Source organism: Balaenoptera borealis, assembly GCF_965194805.1.
Source record: "Balaenoptera borealis genome assembly, chromosome: 9".
Classification (NCBI taxonomy): domain Eukaryota; kingdom Metazoa; phylum Chordata; class Mammalia; order Artiodactyla; family Balaenopteridae; genus Balaenoptera; species Balaenoptera borealis.
Genome location: NC_138873.1, coordinates 21,476,858 through 21,500,412, shown reverse-complemented (window position 1 = coordinate 21,500,412; position 23,555 = coordinate 21,476,858). Strand labels below are relative to the sequence as shown.

At 33.9% G+C, this 23,555-nt stretch overlaps 1 protein-coding gene across 3 annotated transcripts in view; it reads left to right on the top strand.

Moving 5' to 3' along the window:
* The window catches only part of PEX3 (peroxisomal biogenesis factor 3), a 38,031-nt gene extending 14,661 nt beyond the window's left edge, over positions 1–23,370 (top strand). For 2 of the 3 annotated variants that reach the window (XM_082405544.1, XM_082405543.1), the window contains exons 4-12: positions 4,169–4,212; positions 5,475–5,599; positions 5,887–5,953; positions 6,061–6,115; positions 6,666–6,834; positions 8,422–8,492; positions 10,589–10,711; positions 16,664–16,760; positions 19,143–23,370. In XM_082405544.1, coding sequence (XP_082261670.1) covers positions 4,169–4,212; positions 5,475–5,599; positions 5,887–5,953; positions 6,061–6,115; positions 6,666–6,834; positions 8,422–8,492; positions 10,589–10,711; positions 16,664–16,760; positions 19,143–19,226 — 835 coding nt within the window. In that variant the 3' untranslated portion in view covers positions 19,227–23,370. The remainder of the gene's footprint in view (positions 1–4,168; positions 4,213–5,474; positions 5,600–5,886; positions 5,954–6,060; positions 6,116–6,665; positions 6,835–8,421; positions 8,493–10,588; positions 10,712–16,663; positions 16,761–19,142) is intronic. The other variant, XM_082405545.1, reaches the window with a different exon arrangement.
* Positions 23,371–23,555: the final 185 nt, after the last annotated feature.

The window sequence follows — 23,555 nt, the reverse complement described above, 5'->3', positions numbered from 1 at the left end:
ACTTTTAAATACATATTATTGACTGTCCATAATCCACGCAAAGTTACAACTCTGCACTTCAACAACATGATGACGGTTCCTAAAGAAAACAGTTTAAAAAAGGGCATAACCTAGATGTTCCCTCATTCAACCAACTGATCAGGTTTTTTAATCTGATTATGGTATAATGCTAGTGATAAGAATTTTTTCCCTAGTTTCATGATTCTTAGAGGTTGACACACTTTTACTACTACTTATGGATGTAAGATTTGGTTTATAAATTAGTTCATGTGATTATATAAAGAAGAAACATATAGAAAAATAAATTTTAACTGCCTCAAGTTTTAGTCTTACTGAGAAGGCAAGACAAATGAAATAAGTGAATACACTTTTATAAAAGCAACATAGGAACACACACATTAAACATAAGTGGGATTCTTTCTTGGTAACCCTGTTTCCTGTAAGGCCCTACATTCCCTGTGTTTTGGGGGCTTCAAGATAATTAAGATAAGGTCTCTTTCTCTCTAAGACCTTGTCATCCAAAGAAGGAATTAGATGAAATAAATTGTCATAATTCAAGACATACTATGGTTAGTCTGTGGTAAAAAGTAAAAGCAAAATGTGGGGAGAAAATGTGGGAGGCTAGAGAGCAAAGGGATTAATGATTGGTAATCCTGGATAGCTTTAAAGAAAAGGCATGAGCCCTCTTTTCTTTATACACAGGAGAATTTCTTAAATTCTTGGAAGGATAAGATGCACAACAGTTCTCCTCATTGCCTGTTTCCTCTTTAAACATCTCCGTGTTATTTTTTCTTTCCTTTCTTTTGATTTGAAATTACTATTTGCAGTTTGGGAGCTGGGGGAGAGGAGAATGTCCATTTGAAAAGTATTCGCATAAAGAGGAGCTTGAGCCCTTACAAAGTGTAATTAAAGTAAGGCCTCCAATCTTATGACTGCTTTTGTATTGGTTTTCAGTCAGCTCTGGTGTCATATAAGCCTGTCAAGCAAGTTAATTTTCTCCTTAAACTAATTGTGATAATAACTAATCAGAAATAAATGAAAGATTTGATAGTCTTATTTTATCAGTTTTATAGTAGCAAATAAACAGCCATCACTGCCTTTAATATTTGACATTTCTTGGGCTTCCCTGATGGCGCAGTGGTTGAGAATCTGCCTGCCAATGCAGAGGACTCGGGTTCGAGCCCTGGTCTGGGAGGATCCCACATGCCGCGGAGCAACTAGGCCCGTGAGCCACAATTGCTGAGCCTGCGCGTCTGGAGCCTGTGCTCCGCAACAAGAGAGGCCGCGATAGTGAGAGGCCCGCGCACCGCGATGAAGAGTGGCCCCTACTTGCCGCAACTAGAGAAAGCCCTCGCACAGAAACGAAGACCCAACACAGCCATAAATAAATTTAATTAATTAATTAATTTAATTAAATTTTTTAAAAAATACAAGGTGCTATAGAAGCACTTTAAAAAATATATATATATTTGACATTCTTATTGATGATTGATAATGGCAGTGTAGTTTCAATGGCAAAGGATCTTAAACATCCTTCATCACAAGACAGGTAGAACACTTTGAAAGGATTAGTTTAATTCTTAAACATATTTTGGTAATATTAAAGAGTCTGATTGTGTTTAACTTGGAGTTGGTTTCCATCAGACAAATCATTTGAAAGGAATCTTGGCCTAGAAAGTACTTAACTCTGTTCTAAATAGGTTTGGAATCAGAATCTTTAAAACAGATAAGGTGAATTTTTTTTTCATTTTTCGTAAATGTATATATTAAAAATGATTACCACAGTCAAGCTAATTAACATATCCATCACCTCATGTAGTTACCATTTTTTTGGTGTGTGGTGAGAACACTTAAGATCTATTCTCAGGAAATTTCAAGTATACGAAAGCATTATTATCAACTGTATTCACCGTGCTGTACATTAGGTCTCATCTTATAACTCAATTAAATCTACTTTTAAGTCTGATAGTGGTGAATGTCAACATGAATAAGTGTCCTGCATGGCTGTAGTTCAGTCCTGTCCCACCAAAATCATGCCAAATAAGTACAGTTTCAAGACAGATACCCTAATTTGCCCTTCCACAGCCTGCTGCTATTGAGCACTTCCTGTGTTAAAATTTTGGAACCACTGTTTTCTTATCTTGTTTCATTTAGAATTTCTATAAGAATCACTTTGAAATTTATCTTAGATAACATTCAAAAGCAGTGATTTACTTGCATTAAAATACCTAACCCTTGAATTGTGGTTGATTCCCAATTTAATATGGGACTAAAATATGGTGTTCTGCCACAAGGCCTGAACAGTAGCATAAGGTTGCAGCAGGGCCTGGTAGGATTTTCTCCATATATCTACCAAACTTGTGCCATCTAGGAAAGGGATGCCTGAAGCTCTACAGTCTCTCCAGTGCCAAAGAAAGATAAGAAGCTAGTAATATCCCATAATTGTAATGGTAACTCATTGTCTGATTATAATTATAAAGAATATGGGATTGTATTTTTTGTATCTTTGTGGTTTTTTAATTTCATTTTTCTAGTAATTCATTTTTATTGTATTTTACCAAACTGTTCATCTGTGACAGATTAGAAATAAGAAAAAAAACTGGTTCTACCACAAAGGTGATTTGAAAAGCACTGAACTTCGTCCACATAGTATATACGCACAGTGAGTGGAGTACTATGCCGTGGTTTTTTAAAAAAAAAAAAAGAAGATGGCCACTATCTCTATACTATTATGGAATGATCCCCAGGATATATTGTTATATTTTGTAAAAAGATAAAGGAAAATGTGTATAGTATGCCACCATTTATCTAAGGGGGCAGATATGAATATATATACATATTTGCCTATATAAAGCAAAACAATGGGAAGTTAAAGTATATTTTTTTAATAGTTACCTATGAAGAAGAAAAAGAATAAAGGTGGGTAGGAATGGACTTCTTTGAATATACTGTGTTGTATAAATTTGAGTTTGGAACCATATAAATATTTTACATATTTATAAAACTATGTTTAGTGTTTAAAAAGCAATGTCTAAAAAGTGATAGTAAAATAAATGAAATTAACCCAAATGCGTATCTAGTTGGTGTTGTAATCACAAAAACAGAAACTATGCCAAGTGACTTTAAAATAGAAATTTGACTGTGTGTTTTTAGTGGGATATATACTCTTAGAGCATACAGAATTGAAAAAAAAAAACTTAAACTCTTTTCACTGTTGCTATTGCTATTCTGAGACTGTTGTCCATAGAGTGAGGGATGAAGCAAATTAGTAATTATGTTAGTTTCACTGATTTCTAGTGTGGGCAAAAAGAAATACAGTTGTAAGAGCAATGAGATTGTTAAAAAACCCAGTGGTCCTAATTTTAAATTAGAAGTATCAGTATGAATTCATGATGTATTTTATCTCTTTGAATATATGTTCATATAAATAAATACATACATACATATACTGATATTTACTAGCTTAGCCTACTGAAAAGGCTTAGAAATAATGACCTACCCAGTAGCAATGAACATCCTTAATCGAAGTTTGCAGTCTCAGACTACCATTTTCCACTACTAGGAACCAGGACCCTCAGAGAAATGGATGATTTCAGGTTTGCAGCAAGAATTGAACAAGATGAACCCAGAACAGCTTTTTATGTCAGAAAGCAAGGAAGTTGTCAAAGACTAAAGGGGTCGTGTCAAAAGGACTTAGGAACTAACCTGAATATCAATATTACTGAACATCAATAAGGATAATAACGACAGTGGGTAGAAACACATCAAACACACATTTAAATGCATGTGTTTGTAATGATACTTTTAAACAAAAAATACTTCATTACTTACCTTTGAAGGATTATAGAACCTACTGCATTATTTATGAAACAGTAAATAAGGGAAAGAAATAAATACTATTCCTGCTTTTCCTGTATGATTTTATAACACACATATGCGTATGCTAGAAGGAGGAGAAAGACTGGAAGGATATGCACCAGGATACTAGTGAAAATGGTTGTTATTATCAGTTACTGAAATTACAGTTGTTTTTTACTATATTTTATGGGCTTTGTTTTCTGCAGTTACCCTGTGATAAAATATAATTAAGTATAGAGCTGTAAAGTTCAAAGTTTTCTATTAGATTACCTGTATTATTATTTTCATATTTTCTGATATTTTTCTTTAGGCCTTCAAACAAGCTAGACATATGGGAGGATCTGAAGATAATAAGTAAGCCTACGTATTCTGTGTAACAGCACAGCCTTAAAATATTTTTAATGGGAAATTTTTGTACTCTATCATGTGGGTAACTCTTCTTTACCTACCTCATAGAGTTTTTGTCAGATTAAATAATTCTCATAAAGCAAGTAGATCAATGTCTGGTCATAGAAACTACTCAATAAATGTTAGCGGTGGTGGTGGTATTATTATTGTTATGATAATATGTAAACCTGTCCTAGACTACATATATGCATATTAGGTACTGATATCAACAATATATACTTTGAAGGAAGTTTTTACTCCAACCCAGATAATAACTTTACTTTGATATTGTATGCAAACTTTGATTAGTGATAAAAATTTGTAGCAAAAACTGCCCTAGAGTAGCTATATCTCCGTGTCTCAGAACTTCATGCTCTATCAGATATTCCTGTGTTTTCCTATCCATTCAACTAATCCTTATCAACTGAATCATGCTTAAACTTTGCCTGTTTGAAAATGAACTAAACTTTTGTAGTACCCTGTATTTCCTTTCAGCTATTGTACTTCCTCACATCCATTGTATAATACAAAAGATTTCTACGTTCACTTTCTTTCCTTCTTCACTCCTACTCACTCTTTGACATACTAGAGCCTGGTTTCCAGTCGTGTATCTCCACCCAAGCAGATGTCTCAAGCATCAGTAGTAACTTCTGTGTTGCTAAATCCACTGGACATTTTCCTCCTACTAGACCTCTCCACAAGAGTCAACACCTTTCTCTGTCCTCTGGTTTGAACACTCTGTCCTAGCCAGGTCTCTGGGTGTTTCCCTGTCTTTGTGTACCTTCCTCCAGCCCTTTAATGGGCTTATCCTTTATCCTCTTTCACCTGCCATTGACGGCTGGAGCTCTTCCATGCTCAGCCCTCTTCTCTTACTCAGAACTAGCTCCCTGGACAGCTCTGAGTTCTGAGGCTGCAACTCTTAGTGCTTCCCAGTCCTTTCTTTTTTTTCTTTCTAAGCTAATAATATATAACCCTTCACTGAATATATTGGTTATTGTTTTTTTTGGTTACTGTTTCAATTAAGAGATCATTCCTAATTTACAATAAACATTTTGTAAGCAGATAAACTATGAAATATTTTGAATTGATATATTTTTGTACTTGAAACAATTACAAATATATTTTTAAAGTCATCTTATGAAAAAATAACTGTAGGAATGGTTTGTGATTTTACACATTTGTTTGTATTTTAATAATTAGTACCAAGTGGTTTTCTTTTCTCTGTAAAGGTTTCACAAGAAGTATCGTAGCTGTGTACAGTACTTGCATGCTGGTGGTTCTTTTGCGAGTCCAGTTAAACATAATTGGTGGATATATTTACCTGGATAATGCAGCAGTTGGCAAAAATGGCACCGTAAGTTTAATAGACTTAAATATATATTGCCCTTTCTTTCAAGAGGTTCAAAATTTAACCAAAAATTATTTATCATGATAATTCATATAGAATAAATATCTTTATATTTCATGTGATTATAAACTTTTAACATTATTATTCTTCATATTTTGAAGCTAGGCTTTTTGTTATGTTAAAGAATAGTATTTTTCCTGTCGTTCCAGGTCCTAAAGAATCTCAGCTCAAGTTATAATGAAAATATTATTATTTACTAATAATATTGGGTACCTTATTTCTGTTTTATACAGACAGTTCTTGCCCCCCCAGATGTCCAACAGCAATATTTATCAAGTATTCAGCACCTCCTTGGAGATGGTAAGATTCTTATTCGTGACCTGTAAACTAATTCTGATTCATTCATTTGTATTATTGAGGAATTGAAAAAGTGAACAAGGCTTTTATGTTTGTTTTTGCTTTAATAGGCCTGACAGAATTGATCACTGTCATTAAACAAGTTGTGCAGAAGATTTTAGGAAGGTAAGACATTTTGCTTTGGCTTTTCTGACTTACTGATTCTGATGAATAAAAGAAAAATTAGAATTGTTCTAATGAAGCTAGTGATTTGACAAATGGTGGTCTGCGAAACTCTTTTAACCTAATATGGACACAGCCCTGGGGTGTTACATTGTGAAATCCATTTTCTTCAGCAGTATCAACCTTTTCATACTAAGGGAAAAGATTTAATGTTTCATTGTTTATTGATTGATTTCCAAACAAACCAGAGATATTTGGGTCATGAGATAAAAGACCTGCTTTTAAAAATCTGTGTCTGAGGCTTTTAACTCCCGTTCATACTAGTAATATCTTTAGTTACAGTGGGAATTTTCTTGTGAAATCTGCAACAAGATTTTTCTTGGCCCTTAACTGGTAGCTGATTTCTTAATCTACTCTAGTGATTTCACAGTCAGCAGTTTCAGGTTTGACTGGTTGAAACAGGATCTCAGGTAGTAACCTGTTAGGGAAAGAGTGTGTATAGGATGTGTTGTATAGTTTCAATTTATCCCAATTCCCTTTTCTCTGTTTCTAGTGTTTCTCTTAAACATTCTTTGTCCCTTTTGGACTTGGAGCAAAAACTAAAAGAAATCAGAGATCTCGTTGAGCAACATAAACCTTCTTCTTGGATTAATAACGATGGATCCAGATCTTTATTGTGCCATTATATGATGCCAGATGAAGAAACTCCATTAGCAGTGCAGGTGCTTAATTCATAACCATTTAACCAAACGAATTACTCTTTTTTTTTTAAGGTTTTTTTCACTATCTCTTAAAATTTAGATTTCTGAGTCTGTTGAAAGGTAAGTGATTGAAAGACATGTATTTCAGTAATTTAAATAAAACCTCATTAATTTAGAAAACAAACTGTAAATGGAACTGACTTCTAGTTAGAAACAACTTTAGATATTCAGCAGAATTTTATTGAATATTAGTTATGTGACAGACACTAGTATGATTGGGATATAAAATGAATAAGACATATTCATTACACCTGGGGAACACAGGAGACAAATTCAGTTCCTTTGGCTAGAGCATTTCTGTATGAGGTCAGGTAACAGAAGATAAAGCTGGTAGTTGGGGCAAGATCCTAAAGAGCTTTGTGTGCCAAGATAAAGAGTCTGAACTGCCATTTCAAATTCTAATCAGACCAGTACCACAATCACATTTGCTTTTTAAGATGAATCAATGATGGCAGTATCTGAATAGACTGAAGGAGTCATCCAGTTGAGAAACAAAGAAGGCCTAATCTAACATTTATCAACCATGGTGTTGCTATACACTGGTGTGTCCCAGCCAGTTGTGATTTAAGTTATTCATTGATTAAGAATAATAAAAATGCCAAAGATTACAGGTTATAGACCTCATTTTTTAAAAATTTTATATGTAAGTGGATTGCATCCATTCTTTGCAGTTGAGAGAAGAATATCTCTCACTTAACAATTGGAGAAGTCTTAGACCAGAGAGGCCCCTATGCCATACCTCAGCGTAAAGGCCCTGTTAGAACAAAGACTGCCATGTTTTTCATTGCCTGCCGGTTTCCCCCTTCCCCAGAAACCCCAGAGATAGATGTTTGTGGGTACTGAGAGACCCTGCATTCATGAGTAGGCCAAAGAAAAATGCAAACCATCTAAGGAAACCCTGTGAACTGCAGGATGGAGGCTAAATTGAACGAGCAGAACAGACCTCACAGAATTAATGAAAGAAACAGGAGAAAACTTACTTACAAGTTAGAATCTTGAGGAGATGCAATAATAGTATTTAAAAAGCTTTCTGGAATGATAAAGAAATTTCCAAATTTTAAAATTCATCAGTGGAATTAAAAAAGAAAATGATTCAAAAGAACGGATGATAGAGAGGGATGATAGACCAAATCTTACCTGAATTAAATTTAAACCTGCAACTTCAGATTGAAAGGACACACAGAGCCTTAGATGAAACTAGATTGATGAGAAAAGACACATACATATCCTGATAAAATGTCTTAACAATCAAAGAAAAAAATCCCTGGCCTCTGCAACCTCAAAGACTATTTTCTTCTTTGTAAGTGTGTTCTAGAAATGTGTCCAAGAGGGGTCAGATAAACAAAGATCTTACTGTGACTCATGTTTTAAATACTACTTACCTGTGCACATGCACCTTTATAGTTTTTTGAGTTTAACATTTTTTGATTGTTGATAGAACATAGACTTTTAGACTTCCTGAACTTTTGAGTTTATTAATATGATTTGTTTCATCATAACTCTGTGCTAATATTTGAAACCCTGAAATGTGGCCTTTTAATTTCACAGGCCTGTGGGCTTTCTCCTAGAGATGTTACCACTATTAAACTACTCAATGAAACTAGAGACATGTTGGAAAGGTATGTATACTGCATGTAACAGAAAACATGTGTTTCTTTTTTGAATGTACTTATGACCATTTTATAGTTTTTCTTGAACAACGTTCAACATAATATTTTGTTAAAATTAAATTTTAAATCTATTCCCCTGCCTTAAGTAGGATTTCCTACCTAAACTAATGGTCCTCTTATTAGGGTGGGGAGGGAAGCAAAGATTTTTTTTAGGATACCCATGCCTTGCCCCCCGCCTACTTTCCTAGCCTAGAGACTCTGATATACTACTTAAGGAACTGGAAGATAGTTAGCATTTATATTTTGAGGAAAGCTTTCCAGGGTGATTCTCATATGCTCAGTGTATAGTGGTAAATGGTTAACAACCAGCCCTGTAAAGAAAAAAGACCAGAAACAAATTGTAGCCACAGCAGTGCTGACTACCAACTTGACGTCACTCAGTGCTGACTTGGGAGAGTTGGGAAAAGATGCTCTTGGCAGCCAAAGCTAGCCAGCTCCAGCTAGGCCTCAGGTGTAGACACATGTACACACATGCTAATGTGTATGCACACACACCTATACTCAATTTTGAGAACTACTTCCCCTAACCCTTTCAGGATAGTCTGTAATGTTCCTAAATCTTTGAGTGATAAAAATTTCACATCCTCCCTAAACTGAGTATTACTATTTTAAATCACCCAGAAGAGAGCCAGAGTGTTAGAAATGGAAAAAGCATCAGATTATGCATTAGAAGACGAGAGGACCTAGATTCAAGGTTGGCTGTCCTATTTATTATCTGGTCAACCTTGGTTGAGCCACTTACACTCATTGAGGTAGTTCTATCATTGTAAAATCTTAGTGGTAATACCAGTTCCATCCACTTTATCTTAAGTGATTAAAATAGCAAAGTTTCTTTTCAATTAAAGATAATTTAAGATCATTTTTTCTAGTTCTGTTTTCTGGGCAAATCATATCCTTTGTTTATAATATTTTTTCATAATCTTGAAGAAAATCAGCAAATTTTTAGGTTAACTCAGCTACTGACTCTACTATCTGAATTCATCAAGTTCTAGTCCCTTGACTTTCTACAGTAGCGATCTCCACTTTTTTCTTATTCAAAGCACTCCATGAAGCTCTAGAAAAAGGTCATCAGTGATCTTTTGCCAAATCCAGTCAACATGTAATGTTCATCTTACTTGGCCTTTCTCTAATAATTGACACTGTTGATCGAGGCTTTCTTGAAATTCCTTTCTCTTATGGCTTCAATGAAAAATCTAATTTTTCTCCCAGTTCTCAGATCATTTCTTCTTAGGTTCCTCTATGCCTGCCTTTCCTTTAAATATTAGTGTTTCCCAGGTATTTCTTCTTATTTCATCTTCAGCTGCCCCAAGCAATTTTATATACTCCCATTAATTTACTGTCTGTATGTTAATAATTCCCAAACTTACACCCCTAGCCCTCCACTCTCATGAGTTGAATTGAGATTTCTACATGTCGAAGATAGAACTAGTCTGTTCAACTAGGCAGTTTCTAACTCTCATAGCATACATATATTATTCTTTATATCAAAGAGTTTTTGTGAGGTACTGAAATGATGTAACGAAAAGAGCTTGAACTTTAAGATCAAAAAGGCCTGGGTTCAAATTCTGGCTCCCGTATTTACTAATTACATAACCTTTGGACAGATTTCTTCATCCCTCAAGTATCCAGTTCCTCATCTGTTGTACATGTTAATAAAATATTCTGTCTCACTGGGATGATATGATAGAGTATATAAAGCAAACCAATAATCTGTGACTATAAGAGGATTCCTCTTCAAGTGTTTCCTCAAGAGAAGTAATACTATTTATTGATATTTATAAAAATACACTTATAAAGTGCTACCTAATGTAAGAAAATCTAGCAAAATACATGAATATTCTCATTGTGTTGTGCTAAATAATAAGCTCACTTTTTATGCTTAACTTTTAAGATTGACTCCTTGATATATTTTTATAGTGTTTTAGTCTAAAAACTAAATTGTGACTAGAAATGTTGGTGGCTGTCAAAGGTAACCACATGATTATTGAATTTGTGTCCTTTCCCTTGAAAATCTGAAAAGTAACTTATCCTCTTATTTTGTGTAGTCCAGATTTTAGTACAGTTTTGAATACCTGTCTAAACCGAGGATTTAGTAGACTGCTAGACAATATGGCTGAGTTCTTTCGACCTACTGAACAGGACCTGCAACACGGTAACTCCATGAATAGGTAAGAAGACATAAAAGAATGTTATCAGTCTAAAGAATGTTCTAATAAAATAGTGCTTTTGGATGTGTTTATTTTTTGTTCCAGGTAACAAAAATATCTTAGAGGATAAATTTGAATGTTTGTTTTTTCAACAAATTAAACTCTGTTCAACCAATGACTCCTTCATTAGGAGGAGCTCTTTCAGTATTCAATATTAAAACTTTCATTTCTTCCAAAAATTTTGCCACTGTATAGAGTACTTAAGTTGTGAAACTATTTTTCTATAGGCCAAATTTCAATTATTGGGGCTTTTTAAATTTAACTCTTTAGAATACAAAACTGAAAACGTTATTTAAGTTTTAATGTTTTCTCTTATATTATTCCAGTACTATAAGCCATAATTAGCCTGTATAATTCAGCCAAGCATTCTTGTTCTAAATTCCCACTTGATGAATTATCATCTCCTAGTTCTACAGCCCTTCTTGTAGGATTAGGAATGTTTAGTTAGTGCAACTGGTAGTGATTTTAATCATAACTATTACTAAGTCATGGATTCACACTGCCAAAAGGTATCTTATGGTTTTATTATATTCTTATCATCTCAGCATGAGCACCTTGAATCTCCTATTAGGATTTACACTCTTTTGCAGTTTTTTATGTTAAATTCAGAAAATAATAGGTACTAAATCAATGTTAACTGAGTATAAACTCATCTGTTAAAATTAGGGGTAACAGTAACTGATATGCAGTATGTATGTGCAATGTCCAATTTAATTCTCAAATACACAGGGCAAGATTATTTGCCCAGTTCTCTGGGACCCATCTTTATTATACAAAAAGGAATAATTTGCAGTTAACATTGAGGATTTGGAATGCCTAGTGTCATAAAATTTATTTTCTGAAGCAATTTAAATATCATCCTAAAATCTTTTTTAGCAGTTCTTTAAATTATCAAAAAAAAAAATTTCAGCCTCTATAAAATACTCCCTAAATCAAGGTGCTCCAGTCAACAAAACTATAATCTCTACCTAGCAGAAGTATTAGTTATTTCCTGAGTAGTTATAAGAATTGTAATAGTTGTTATAATATAAACAAATACTTGATCTTGTACACTAAAGAATTATCAAAATTATGTTACAATTACATCAGCCATTGATAATCTTTTCTGGACTCCTGTAGTACTCAGTGTTTATACTTAACTATTGGCAAAGAGACAAAATATCACTAATTATGTGTACTACAATTAATAATCCAGAACCCTCAAGAGAATCAACAGAAAAATGATGTAAACTAATAAAACATTAAATTTTACATATATATATGTGGTATATATTACATATGTATATATTTATGTATATACTATATATACAACATGTGCATATATGTGTATACATAAACATATATATATATATAATATTAAAAGTTTTCCTATCACAAGAAACAACCCAATAGAAAATATAATGGATAAACATGGCATGTAAAAGAAAAACTATACAGACTTAAAGTATGAATATAGATATAAGAATCCTAAATAAAATATAAACAAATGAAATACAGAAATATATAGCAATAATAATAGTGACCAGTACTTCTGTTTCTTTTTCTACGTACAGTATGATAGGTATTTTTCAGAACATTATCTCATTGAATTCTTAAAATAGCCCTAGGAACTAAGTACTAGTATCTTCCTCTTGCCACAGGTGAGGAAACTAAGAAAGAGAAAAATTAAATAATTTGAGGTCAAGCAGCTAGCGAGTAGTAAAGCCAGATGTTCACTCACTTTTGTCTCACATCAGAGCCTGGAATTTCTAGTTATTCTCCAAGACTGTGACTAATTAAGGTTTATTTTAAGAATGCAAGGAAGTTTAAACATTAAGAAAGTTATTACACTAATTCATAACATTAATAAGTTAATAGGACAGAAAACAAGCATCATCTTCAGTGTTGCTGAAAAAGCATTCAATAAAACATAACTTTTATTACTGATAAAACCTCTTCTAGAAATAAAAAATCCTTTTTATATAATAAAATATTTGAAATCAAAAGCAAATGTTATACTTAATGGCAACACACTAGAATTATTTCCATTAAATTAAAAACAATATAAAGATGGTCACTACCGACATATTTATTCAACATCATTTTATTATTCTAACCAGTGCAGTAAGAATAGGAAAAGACAATTTTTAGAACCAAATTCAGGAATGCCAGTGATTTTTATATATTTATTTTGCGAAGAGACACTTACTGAATGTTTATTACTATATAATAAACTGTTAGTTGACTCTTGATTTTCTAAGTTAAATTCTTATCTTCAGAAAATGACATTAGTTTCGGAAAGGGAGAGAAAAAGGTTATTGTTATATGAAAGTGACATGATTTTATACTTAGAAATCCAAGAGAATCAGCTAAAAATTGTAAAGTTAGCTTCCCAAAATTAATCTATAAATGTGGTCAAACTACCATCAAAATCCACTGAGGATTAGAGAGTGGTTGCCTTGTTATTTTTGAACCTGAAAAATTGATAGTACTAAAGGAGGAATAAAGGGCTGAGAATATTCAAGAAATTATTGAAAAAGTAGAGCAATGAATGTACTTTCCCTATAGAACATGTATTATAAGGTACAGTTATTCAAATAATATGTTACTAGGAATAGATGAATCTGTGAAATAGGATATAAAATCCAGAAACAGGCTCTAAAATATACAAGATATAGCATATGATAAAAGTGAGGAAGAGATGTATTATTTAGTAAATAACAGTAAGACAGTCATTGTAAAATGACTAATTGTAAAATAAAGTTAGAGCCCTTCTGTACCATACTTATAGCCAAAAACAAAAACAAAAGCAAAAACCAGGGGGTTTAAACAATCGAAACATAAATGAAGTGATAGAAAACAGGTGAATATTTAGCTGATCTCAAGATGGAGAAAGTTTTTCTAAGAATGAAAGTAAAGAACTGTATATGAATAAAATAATGTTTGGCGGTAAAATTTAAAAGTTAAAGATCAAGCAAGTTTTAAGTTTATAATCAATATTAAATGCAAATGATGTGTTAGGGGAAGTATTTGCAAACTATATGCATCATATAAAGAGGTTAATAGCATTATATACACATCAGTTAAGGAAGGAAACCCAAAGAAAGAGATGGTCAGAGATACAAACATAATTCACAAAAGAGCATATAGAAATGACCAATTTGTCCATTCATCTATAATCTGTTTATTGAACATCTGCTATTTATCAGGTACTTTACTAAATCTCTGTCCTCATGGATCTTACAATCTAGTAGGAGAAACAGACAGTAAACATGATTGTATTAACTATGATAAGTGTTATATAGGAAAAGAATGTTGAGCATATAATAGAAGTATTTGAACAAACATGGAAAGTCAAGCAGAGTTTGCAAGGAAATAATTTGAACAAGAACAAAAAGATGAGGTCTTGGATGGAGTGAGGCAGTTGACATTCAGAGCAGAAAGCATAGCGCAAAGACTTTGAAGACGGGGACCGCAGTACACTTCCAGGACCTGGAAGACCAGTGTGGTAGCTGAAAGGATGGAACTCGGAAAAGAACGGTGTGAGATGAAGTTGGAGAATTCAGCACATACAGGTCATGATTGTCAACTTGAGAATGCTGGGGAGCCACTAGAAAAGTGTCAGGAGAGTGACAGGATGGGATTTACATTGTAGGATCACTTTGATTGCTTTGTGAAGATGGAATCGGGAAAGTGGACATTGGGGGTGGGACATAGCAATGGATGAATGAAACTTTTATTAATCGCGTCAACAAGTATGTTTTGAGCACACACTGCACCAAGCCCTTTACAAAGTGCTAGGATAATACAGTGAGTGAGGTAGGCATGAAACCACATGGACCTTGTGTGGTAGTGCTGTCTTCAATTTCTGTTGAAGACAAATTCACTAATCTATAAAGAGACACATCAAACAAAAATCATGACAAGTTTTGAAAAATGCTGCAATGGTACCAAGGGGGAGAAGTGGCGGGGGGTGGGGTGGTGGGATGAACTGGGAGATTGGGATTGACATGTATACACTGATGTGTATAAAATAGGTAACTAATAAGAACCTGCTGTATAAAAAATAAATTAGGGCTTCCCTGGTGGCGCAGTGGTTGAGAATCTGCCTGCCGATGCAGGGGACACAGGTTCGTGCCCTGGTCTGGGAAGATCCCACATGCCGCGGAGCAACTAGGCCTGTGAGCCACAACTACTGAGCCTGCGCGTCTGGAGCCTGTGCTCCGCAATAAGAGAGGCCGCGATAGTGAGAGGCCCGCGCACCGCGATGAAGAGTGGCCCCCGCTTGCCACAACTGGAGAAAGCCCTCGCACAGAAACGAAGACCCAACACAGCCAAAAATAAATAAATAAATAAATAATAATTTAAAAATAAATAAATTAAATTTAAAAATTCAAAAAAAAAAAGAAAAATGCTGCAAAGGTACTGTGAAGGAGAATAATGACTGATCTCTTCAGGAATGCATAAATCTCTCCACTTTTTTCATTTTAAGCATTCCCTCAAATCTTAGCACAGCATACTAGTTAGATACCATAGCTTCAGCATTTTCTTGATATTTAAAAGGAAAATTTTAGTGTAGTCCCGGGTTTAAATGTATGAAATGTGATATTTTATGTAATAAACCAAGTCTTTAACCCACACACAAAAAGTAGTTTCAGTATTTAACAGTCATTATATATATAGTCACACATAACATTCATTCATTCATTCATCCAGGAAATGTTTATTGAGCATATTTACAGGTTAGAAGATCATTGCTGTAGTCTAGAGAAGAGATAATGCTTAGTGTGGATAAGTTTGGCAATGGGGAGAAGTAGACACATTTAACGAATATTGAGGATTGTGGAGAGGCTGGATATAGGCAGGAGAAGGAAGTACCGATGATCCCAGGTTTCCTGCTTACTCAGCTGACTAGATGACAGTACAGTTCACTGAAGTAGAGGAAAAAAACATTTGACGTTGCTAGTAATTAAGAGAAATACAGACCAAAACTGTGAGATACCATTTTCAGCTATCAGACATATGAAGGTTAAAGAAAAAGGTAATGCTTGATGTAGAAAGAAGGCATAATAGAGCAGGTATCCTCATAAACTGTTAGAGAATCAGAGAGCATTTGGCAATATACATTTTAAAGCTTAAAAGCATTCATGCCCTTCGACCCAGTAATTTACTGTAAATACAAAAAGTTATTTATATTAAGGAATATTAGGCAAAAACTTAAATGCCCAACTGTAGGGAGCTGATGATATAAATTGTCAGCTAGAGGATGGGTTACTATATAGTTATTAAAAAACAGACAAAAACTTTGGAAGAAATTTTAATGAGCTGGAAAAATGATTATAACCTGTGAACAAAAATGCAAAACAAGTGCTGCTTGGGAGGTTATAGTTGTGTGTTAAAAACACAAAAAGGGGCTTCCCTGGTGGCGCAGTGGTTGAGAATCTGCCTGCCAATGCAGGGGACACGGGTTCGAGCCCTGGTCTGGGAAGATCCCACATGCCGCGGAGCAGCTGGGCCCGTGAGCCACAATTACTGAGCCTGCGCGTCTGGAGCCTGTGCTCCGCAACAAGAGAGGCCACGATAGTGAGAGGCCCGCGCACCGCGATGAACAGTGGCCCCCGCTTGCCGCAACTAGAGAAAGACCTCACACAGAAACAAAGACCCAACACAGCCATAAATTAATTAATTAATTAATTAATTTTTAAAAAAACACACAAAAAGTATAGATATGTATATATAAAAAATTACTGGAAGAAATTAACTATGATGTCAATTATAGTTGTTATTTCTAGGTGGTAGAATTATGTGTGGTTTTTATTTTATTATTAATACATTTCTATAAGTACTTTTCAATGACTGTTACTTTTATAATTAAAATATTAAGTTCCTATAAGATAATTTCAGAAAATAATTATTACTGTGATGATTTTTTAGTCTTTCCAGTGTCAGCCTGCCTCTAGCTAAGATAATTCCAATAATAAATGGACAGATCCATTCAGTTTGCAGTGAAACACCTAGTCATTTTGTTCAGGTAAGAGGAAAGCTTGGGGGTATTATTAAAAACAGATTGTACTCTTGGTTGTGGTCCTATTTGTCCAACATAAAATTACATTTCTCTTCTATGATATTTGTTCAAAGAAACCAAAAACTTGAAACCACATGTAGAGTATGGTAGAATGACCTGTGAGAGTAATAATGTATCATGGCACTTTTATGAGGTTGGGAATACCTTTCTCCATGTTATAGTCCAACACGTGTTAGACAGACTACATTTTAGTCCAAGTACATTCTAGTGGTCAGTTGAATTTACAGTGTTACTGTTTTGTATTAAGCTGTGCTAGTAGAAAAGTTGAGCCTTGAGGCAAATCAGCGAACCAGTTCCGCACATTTTGAGGAAATATTAAAAATTTTTGTGGGAAAGTAAAGCATTTTAATAGCTAATAAATACAACAATTAATAGTGTACCAATAATCTGCTCATTAAAAACTGCATACTCAGTAGGTTATTTAAATTTTTCATTAGACTACCTATAACTCCATCTCCTTTCTTAGGAAAGCATTTTAGAATACATTGAGTAAGACTGATTTTATTAAAAGGACAACTTTGAATCCATAGGATTTTTTCCGAGTCACTTGCAAACTTGGAAACTATAACAAGTAATAAATTACTCGCAATACACCTCAGTTCCAAACCACTGCCATAATGTGCAGTGAGAAGAGACCCTAGGCCTAAGTGTAAAGATGGTGTCTTCTCAGTATCGTTTATCTCTGTGGACTTCTACTTGAGGACATGAAGAGCCCTGAGAGTATGGGTTGTAGTTCTTCCTTTCTCTGTGTAGTGTCATTCGCTTGTCCTTAACATGCTACTTTTCCTCACTGTTCTCTTCAGTCTTCTGTGTCATCCTCTCACCCATGAGAATTAGCCATTCATATTTCAGAAGAAAGAATGAATAAGGCTGATCTCATTTCACTTAATTTTAAGCTTAATTTAAGCTCAAAAAAAATCTTAAAAGCTTAGTTTAAAATTTTCTGTTTATTTTTTTTAAATTTTTACATGTGTATTCGTGTGAGAAAAAAAATTGTAACTTCTGGCATTTGAACCTTAACTTTATCTTTCTCCATTTTCATAAAGTCTCTGGCTTCGTCAGTAAGCTGTTCATCTTGACAAGTGGGAAATACAGCTAAGCGTAATACAACACCAGCTTTGGTGCTTAAGTAATTTATGTACTACATTAATTAAAGTCTGTATAATTGAGAATGAAGACAAAAGGTTTCAACCTAGTAAAAACATCATTGATACTAATGCTTAGTAAATTTTCTAGTGTGACTGGATGTAGATTAAGTTTATAAACTAGACCATTAATTGACAAGACTTCCACCAATTTTTCTAACTATGATTTCTATGAGTTAGAATGCCACGTGGTATTCAGAGAATTTAACCTTGAATTTGTGAGATCAAGACTTAACCTAAGCTCGCTTGGGTTTTCTGATGCTGAGGAGAGAACACAAAGGATACGTTCACTTCTTGTTTCTCTGCTGCTCATAGGGCACTTAAGGGTTTCTGTTGTCATAGATCCTTTCACTATCTGGAGAAGCCTGTGGACGCCTCCTCAGAATAATGCCTATAAATGCATATTGTAAAATACATAGGTTTTAAAGAAAACCAATTGCATACAGTTTTAAAATACTTTTTAAAATCAAATTTACGATATAGCAATATTGCTTCTTTGTTCATGCATTAAATAACAAGATGTAATGGCACTTCATGTAACTTCCACAACTGTCTATCATAAGATATAAAAATGTCTGATTTCTACTAAAGGCAAATTCACAGGTTCTGCTAATACTATCAGTTTGTTGCTTACATTCATAACTGAAGGAAATGCTAGATTTTAGTTGAAGGTTAATGAAAATAAAGATGTAATTTTTTTCCTTATCTATGTTCACAAATCCCTTAAGAACCCCTGTTCTCAGGTGTATATGTGTGATTATGTATGTGTGTATATATAATATATGATATACTACATATATTCTGTTAGAAAGTAATATACCTCAATCATGTCATGTCAGCTTCCAGCAAAAGTACCTTTAGACTTGTATAGTTAGTGTTGTAATCATTTATTCAACAGATACTCTTCTAGCACTTGACACACACAGAAATCCATTTGAAGACTATTTTGGGTCTTCTTCTCAAAGCCACATTTGAATACATATCATATCCACTATCCCTCACGTAAGAACTTAAACATCTGCAGGAATTTATTATAAGAAAAACTACTTCTTTCATTAAATGGTTTTCTTTTTGGCCTTAATGCCACAAAACTTAGAGCTAACTTTGTTGCTTGATTGCAGAAATGAATTCTGATTATCTGTTCTTTTTATAAACTGTAATGTTTTATTGTCGTCTTTGCTAGGATCTGTTAATGATGGAGCAAGTGAAAGACTTCGCTGCTAACGTGTACGAGGCCTTTAGTACTCCTCAACAACTGGAGAAATGATTTTTTCCTTCAGGAAGAACTACAGTGGAATTCATTTGCTTTAAAAAATACACTGAATAAATCAACTATATAGAGGGTAATGATTTGGTACCGAAATGTCTAATAAAAATATATTCATAATCAAAGTCTTCATTTCATAATAAAATAGATTTATTTGGCATCTTAATATATTTTTTTAAAGTCATCAACAGACTGGTTTTTGTGGGCATATCTGAGTGTACACAGGGCAAATGTCAGAATTGTTAATAATTTGTTACACCATGGATATTAGTTACAAACTGATTAATGTAGATACTTTTTTTATATAATAGGAAATTCAGTATACTTTGACATGAATACTGAGGTAAAATCTGTTTGGGAAGTAGGTGTGAAGTCTTGAAAATATGCTATTTAATCATAAAGTTCTCTGGACTGCAGTATACAGGAGTGAATCAGACTTTTCTCCAGTTAGTCTTCAAAGGGATAAATTATTTATCTTAAATATACCTGATTGAGGACTTCATTTTTTATAGAAATCAGTTAATTTAGCAACTGTGATCGGGACTTCCCTGGCGGTCCAGTGGTTAAAACTCCCCACTTCTCCTGCATGGGGAACGGGTTTGATCCCTGATCCCTGGTCGGGGGAACTAAGATTTTGCATGCCGCGTGGCACGGCCAAAAAAAAATAGGGAACAACTATGATCAGCAATTTTTTTCTTTACTGTTGTTAACAATCCTTAGGAAACTACATACTGATTTAGGGGCAAAAATTGTGTTTATGCCGTTTACTCACAGCTATGATTAACTACTGTACATAGTTTCATTCATTTGTATGTAAATAATTTTAATAACTTACTTTGTATTGATTTTGAGCACAGTGAATCTTATTGCAATAAAATATTTTAGTAAAATATGGTTTTATTGAGTTAATACTTTACAGCTATTAATTTATTTGTCCCATAGCATTTTTGCTGTTATTTTTGGAGATTACACTAGCTTTCAAGTTTCATTTTAACTGGTAATTGATGCTTTCTTTTAACTTATTTGTTTAGAAAAAATAAATAGCATTTCCTTCTGAAAAGAAATAATTCATTGTTCTAGTAAATCTTTAGTTCTTTATATGGGTAATTAGAGCAGAGATAAATGAATCATGTATCATCATTATATTAGATATATTTTCAGTAGCATAAGAATATTTTCAGTAGCATAATTTTATGTTGTTTTATGTTTCTCTAACATATAACATATAGCTAAATAGTAGAAGGTAGAAAATGAATTGTGAAGTCTCTTCTAAGGCCAGGTTAGGCCTGAAGCCAACCACTAGGGAATCTATGCCTAGAATATTTTTTTAAAAAAACAAAAAACAAAACAAAAAAAAGCAGAAAAAACAGATGTAAAAGTGGAGAGGAGAGCAAATGCTTCTTTTCAAAATTTGACAGAATATAATGATGTTATTTCTCATAGGGTGTTGGAAAAACTGTATTTTGGAAAATTAGTGAATGTGTGTATAATAGGGCATGCATCTCTTCCAGCAGTATTAACCCAGGATTTCATCCAAGGAAATTTTGAGAATGAACAGGTGCGACCTTGTTAAGGCTAGAAAGCTGATCATCTGAAAATTACCACCTGGAATCATCTACCTCTGTAGAGTTGTAGCAGTTGTAGAGATGACAAGGTAAAAACCACATGTATTTGAAGCTAATTGGACTTAGACATTATAAATTTGTCTTCTAATTGTACAGTAGGAGCCCTTTTATCTGGGACCCTTAGTTGTTTGGTTAATCCAAAAAGTCATTTAAAGCAGGGTATCATTAAAAAAATAACACATGTGTTCTTAGGTATTTTAACTTAAAATATAAATAATCTTTATTTGCCAGTTATTGAATGTAGGACCCAGGTCTTTTCTACCTTTTCAGTGTAGGTCTGCTTATAAGGGTTCTCTAATTGTCTTTCTTATACAAATCACATGTATTACATTATATAGTTGTAAACCAGGGGTACAGAATTCTTGTAGATTTTTACTATATTTCCCTTCAGTCTTTTACAACTTTTTTTTTTTTTTTTTTGGCTGCGTTGGGTCTTCGTTGCTGCGCGCAGGCTTTCTCTAGTTGCGGCGAGCAGGGGCTTCTCATTGCAGTGGTTTCTCTTGTTGCGGAGCACGGGCTCTAGGCGCACGGGCTCAGTAGTTGTGACTCACGGGCTCTAGAGCGCAGGCTCCGTAGTTGTGGCGCACGGGATTAGTTGCTCCACGGCATGTGGGATCTTCCCAGACCAGGAATCAAACCTGTGTTCCCTGCATTGGCAGGCAGATTCTTAACCACTGTGCCACCTGGGAAGTCCTTTTACAACTGTTTTACCCACAATTAATTAACCAGTACATTTAAATAGGAAAAAAAAAGGCAACATACTTTTATCTAGTTTTTCCAAAGTATTCAACTTGGTTTTCACAGAAACTATAACTGTTCACACTCATTTCATCCGCTTATGCAACATGATAAAAAGTTCTACTGGCATAATCAGTTTGGTAACTGTATTAGTTTCCTAGAACTGCCGTAACAAATTACCACTAACTGTGTGGCTTAAACAATAGAAATTTATGCTCTCACCATTCTGGTGCTTAGAAATCCAAAATTAAGGTGTCAGCAGGGCCATGCTCCCTCTGAAGACTGTAAGGAAGAATCCCTCCAATCCTTCCTTGACTCTTCCAGCTTCTGGGAGCCCCAAGAATTCCTTGGCTTGTAGCAGCATAGTCTCTGCTTCTGTCTCCATATGGTCATCTTTTACATGTTTGTGACCCCCACGTCCAGTATGATCTTACCTCAATATTTACCTTAATTGCATCTGCAGAGACACTACTTCCAAGTAAGATCATATTCTGAGCTTTTGGGTAGAGGTGAATTATTGGGGAACACTATTCAACCCATAACAGTAACAAACTCAACTAACCCTTGGTAAACATATATTGCAGCAAGTGAAAATCAAGGTGAAGCATGTGCCAGACAGAAGCCTACTAACTGAAAGCCTGCAGTTTGCCTGGGCGTCAATCAGTATGCTTTTCCAAGGAAATGGAGAGCATCCGTTAATCTAGTGAGTTGTTTAAATGGAGATTACTTAAAACAGTTTCTACTTTCTCCTTCAAACTTGTATAAATGTGTTTGTTACTGTGTATATATAAAAATCTGATATGAACAGTTATTTATTTTTTTGCAAGTTAGGAAGGTTTTTATCTAACCAGGTCTTTTACTTACAAAATTGAAATGAACAGAAGGCAAAACATCTGTCTTGTTTTCTGTTGTCCTAATTCATATTTATTTGATTAGCCTGACCTTTTAAAGTAATTGTGTTGCTTCAATGTGGCACTCATAAGAAAATGAGATAGAGTCTTATTAAAGTGATATCCATATTTTAAATGATATCAATGTCTAAATCATTCAGTCTAATAATCTAGCTTTGCTTGCCTTCAATATTTCTCGTCATTAAAGAAAAATCCAAAGTTACTGAAATTCAAAACAAGTCAATTTTGTGCCTATTTAGTAACTCTGGGAAAAGGCACAATTGCTTGGAGGGATAAGAACTATTGGCTTAAAATAGGTAATAAGAGCTCTGATGTTTAATTATCCTTACTATAATTCTTACCCTCCATACCAATGATAATGCTAGGAATTTGATGGAATATTTTTAAATGTTTGTTATGAGTCCCACTTATAGTATATTTCACATATAAGCAAGATATACCTTAAATAAACTTAAATTTGGTATCTCATTCTGTTTCATACATAATATCTGGTTATTAGCAAAGCATTTTATCAGCACCTCTGAATGCTGAGCTGTACTTTATCATTTAGCTCCCTCACAGCTACCCATTAATTAAACCCTATACCTAACTATAATTTGCTTAAATAGTTCCATTTTCCCTCTATATTCTCTTATTTGTAAAGGTCAAGATGGACAAGGTAGGAGTTTAAATGACTGACAGGTTTTTAGTCTCAAAAATACTTTCTTCAAACAGATGACCTCACTTTTATGTTAAGATTCTTCTAACCCTGTTTATTTGGGTTTGTTTGAGGGCTTCTTTCCTTTTTTTGTTTTGCCTTAGTCTAGTGTTTGGGATCATGTAAATCTGTCTTTGTTGGACCTCTAATAAAATGTTACTTGGGATTTAGAACTCTTAAAGTACTTATTCATGTAAATACTTTGGCATGGTTTCAAAATTTTGATAGTTGTAGAAACTTCAGCAATGAATAATTTTTTTTAAGATTTTCAACTTCAAGATGATTTTAGAAAATAAATATGAATAGTATTTTATTTCCCTGTTTACTTGAAGCATTTATAGGGAACAATGAGATGTCT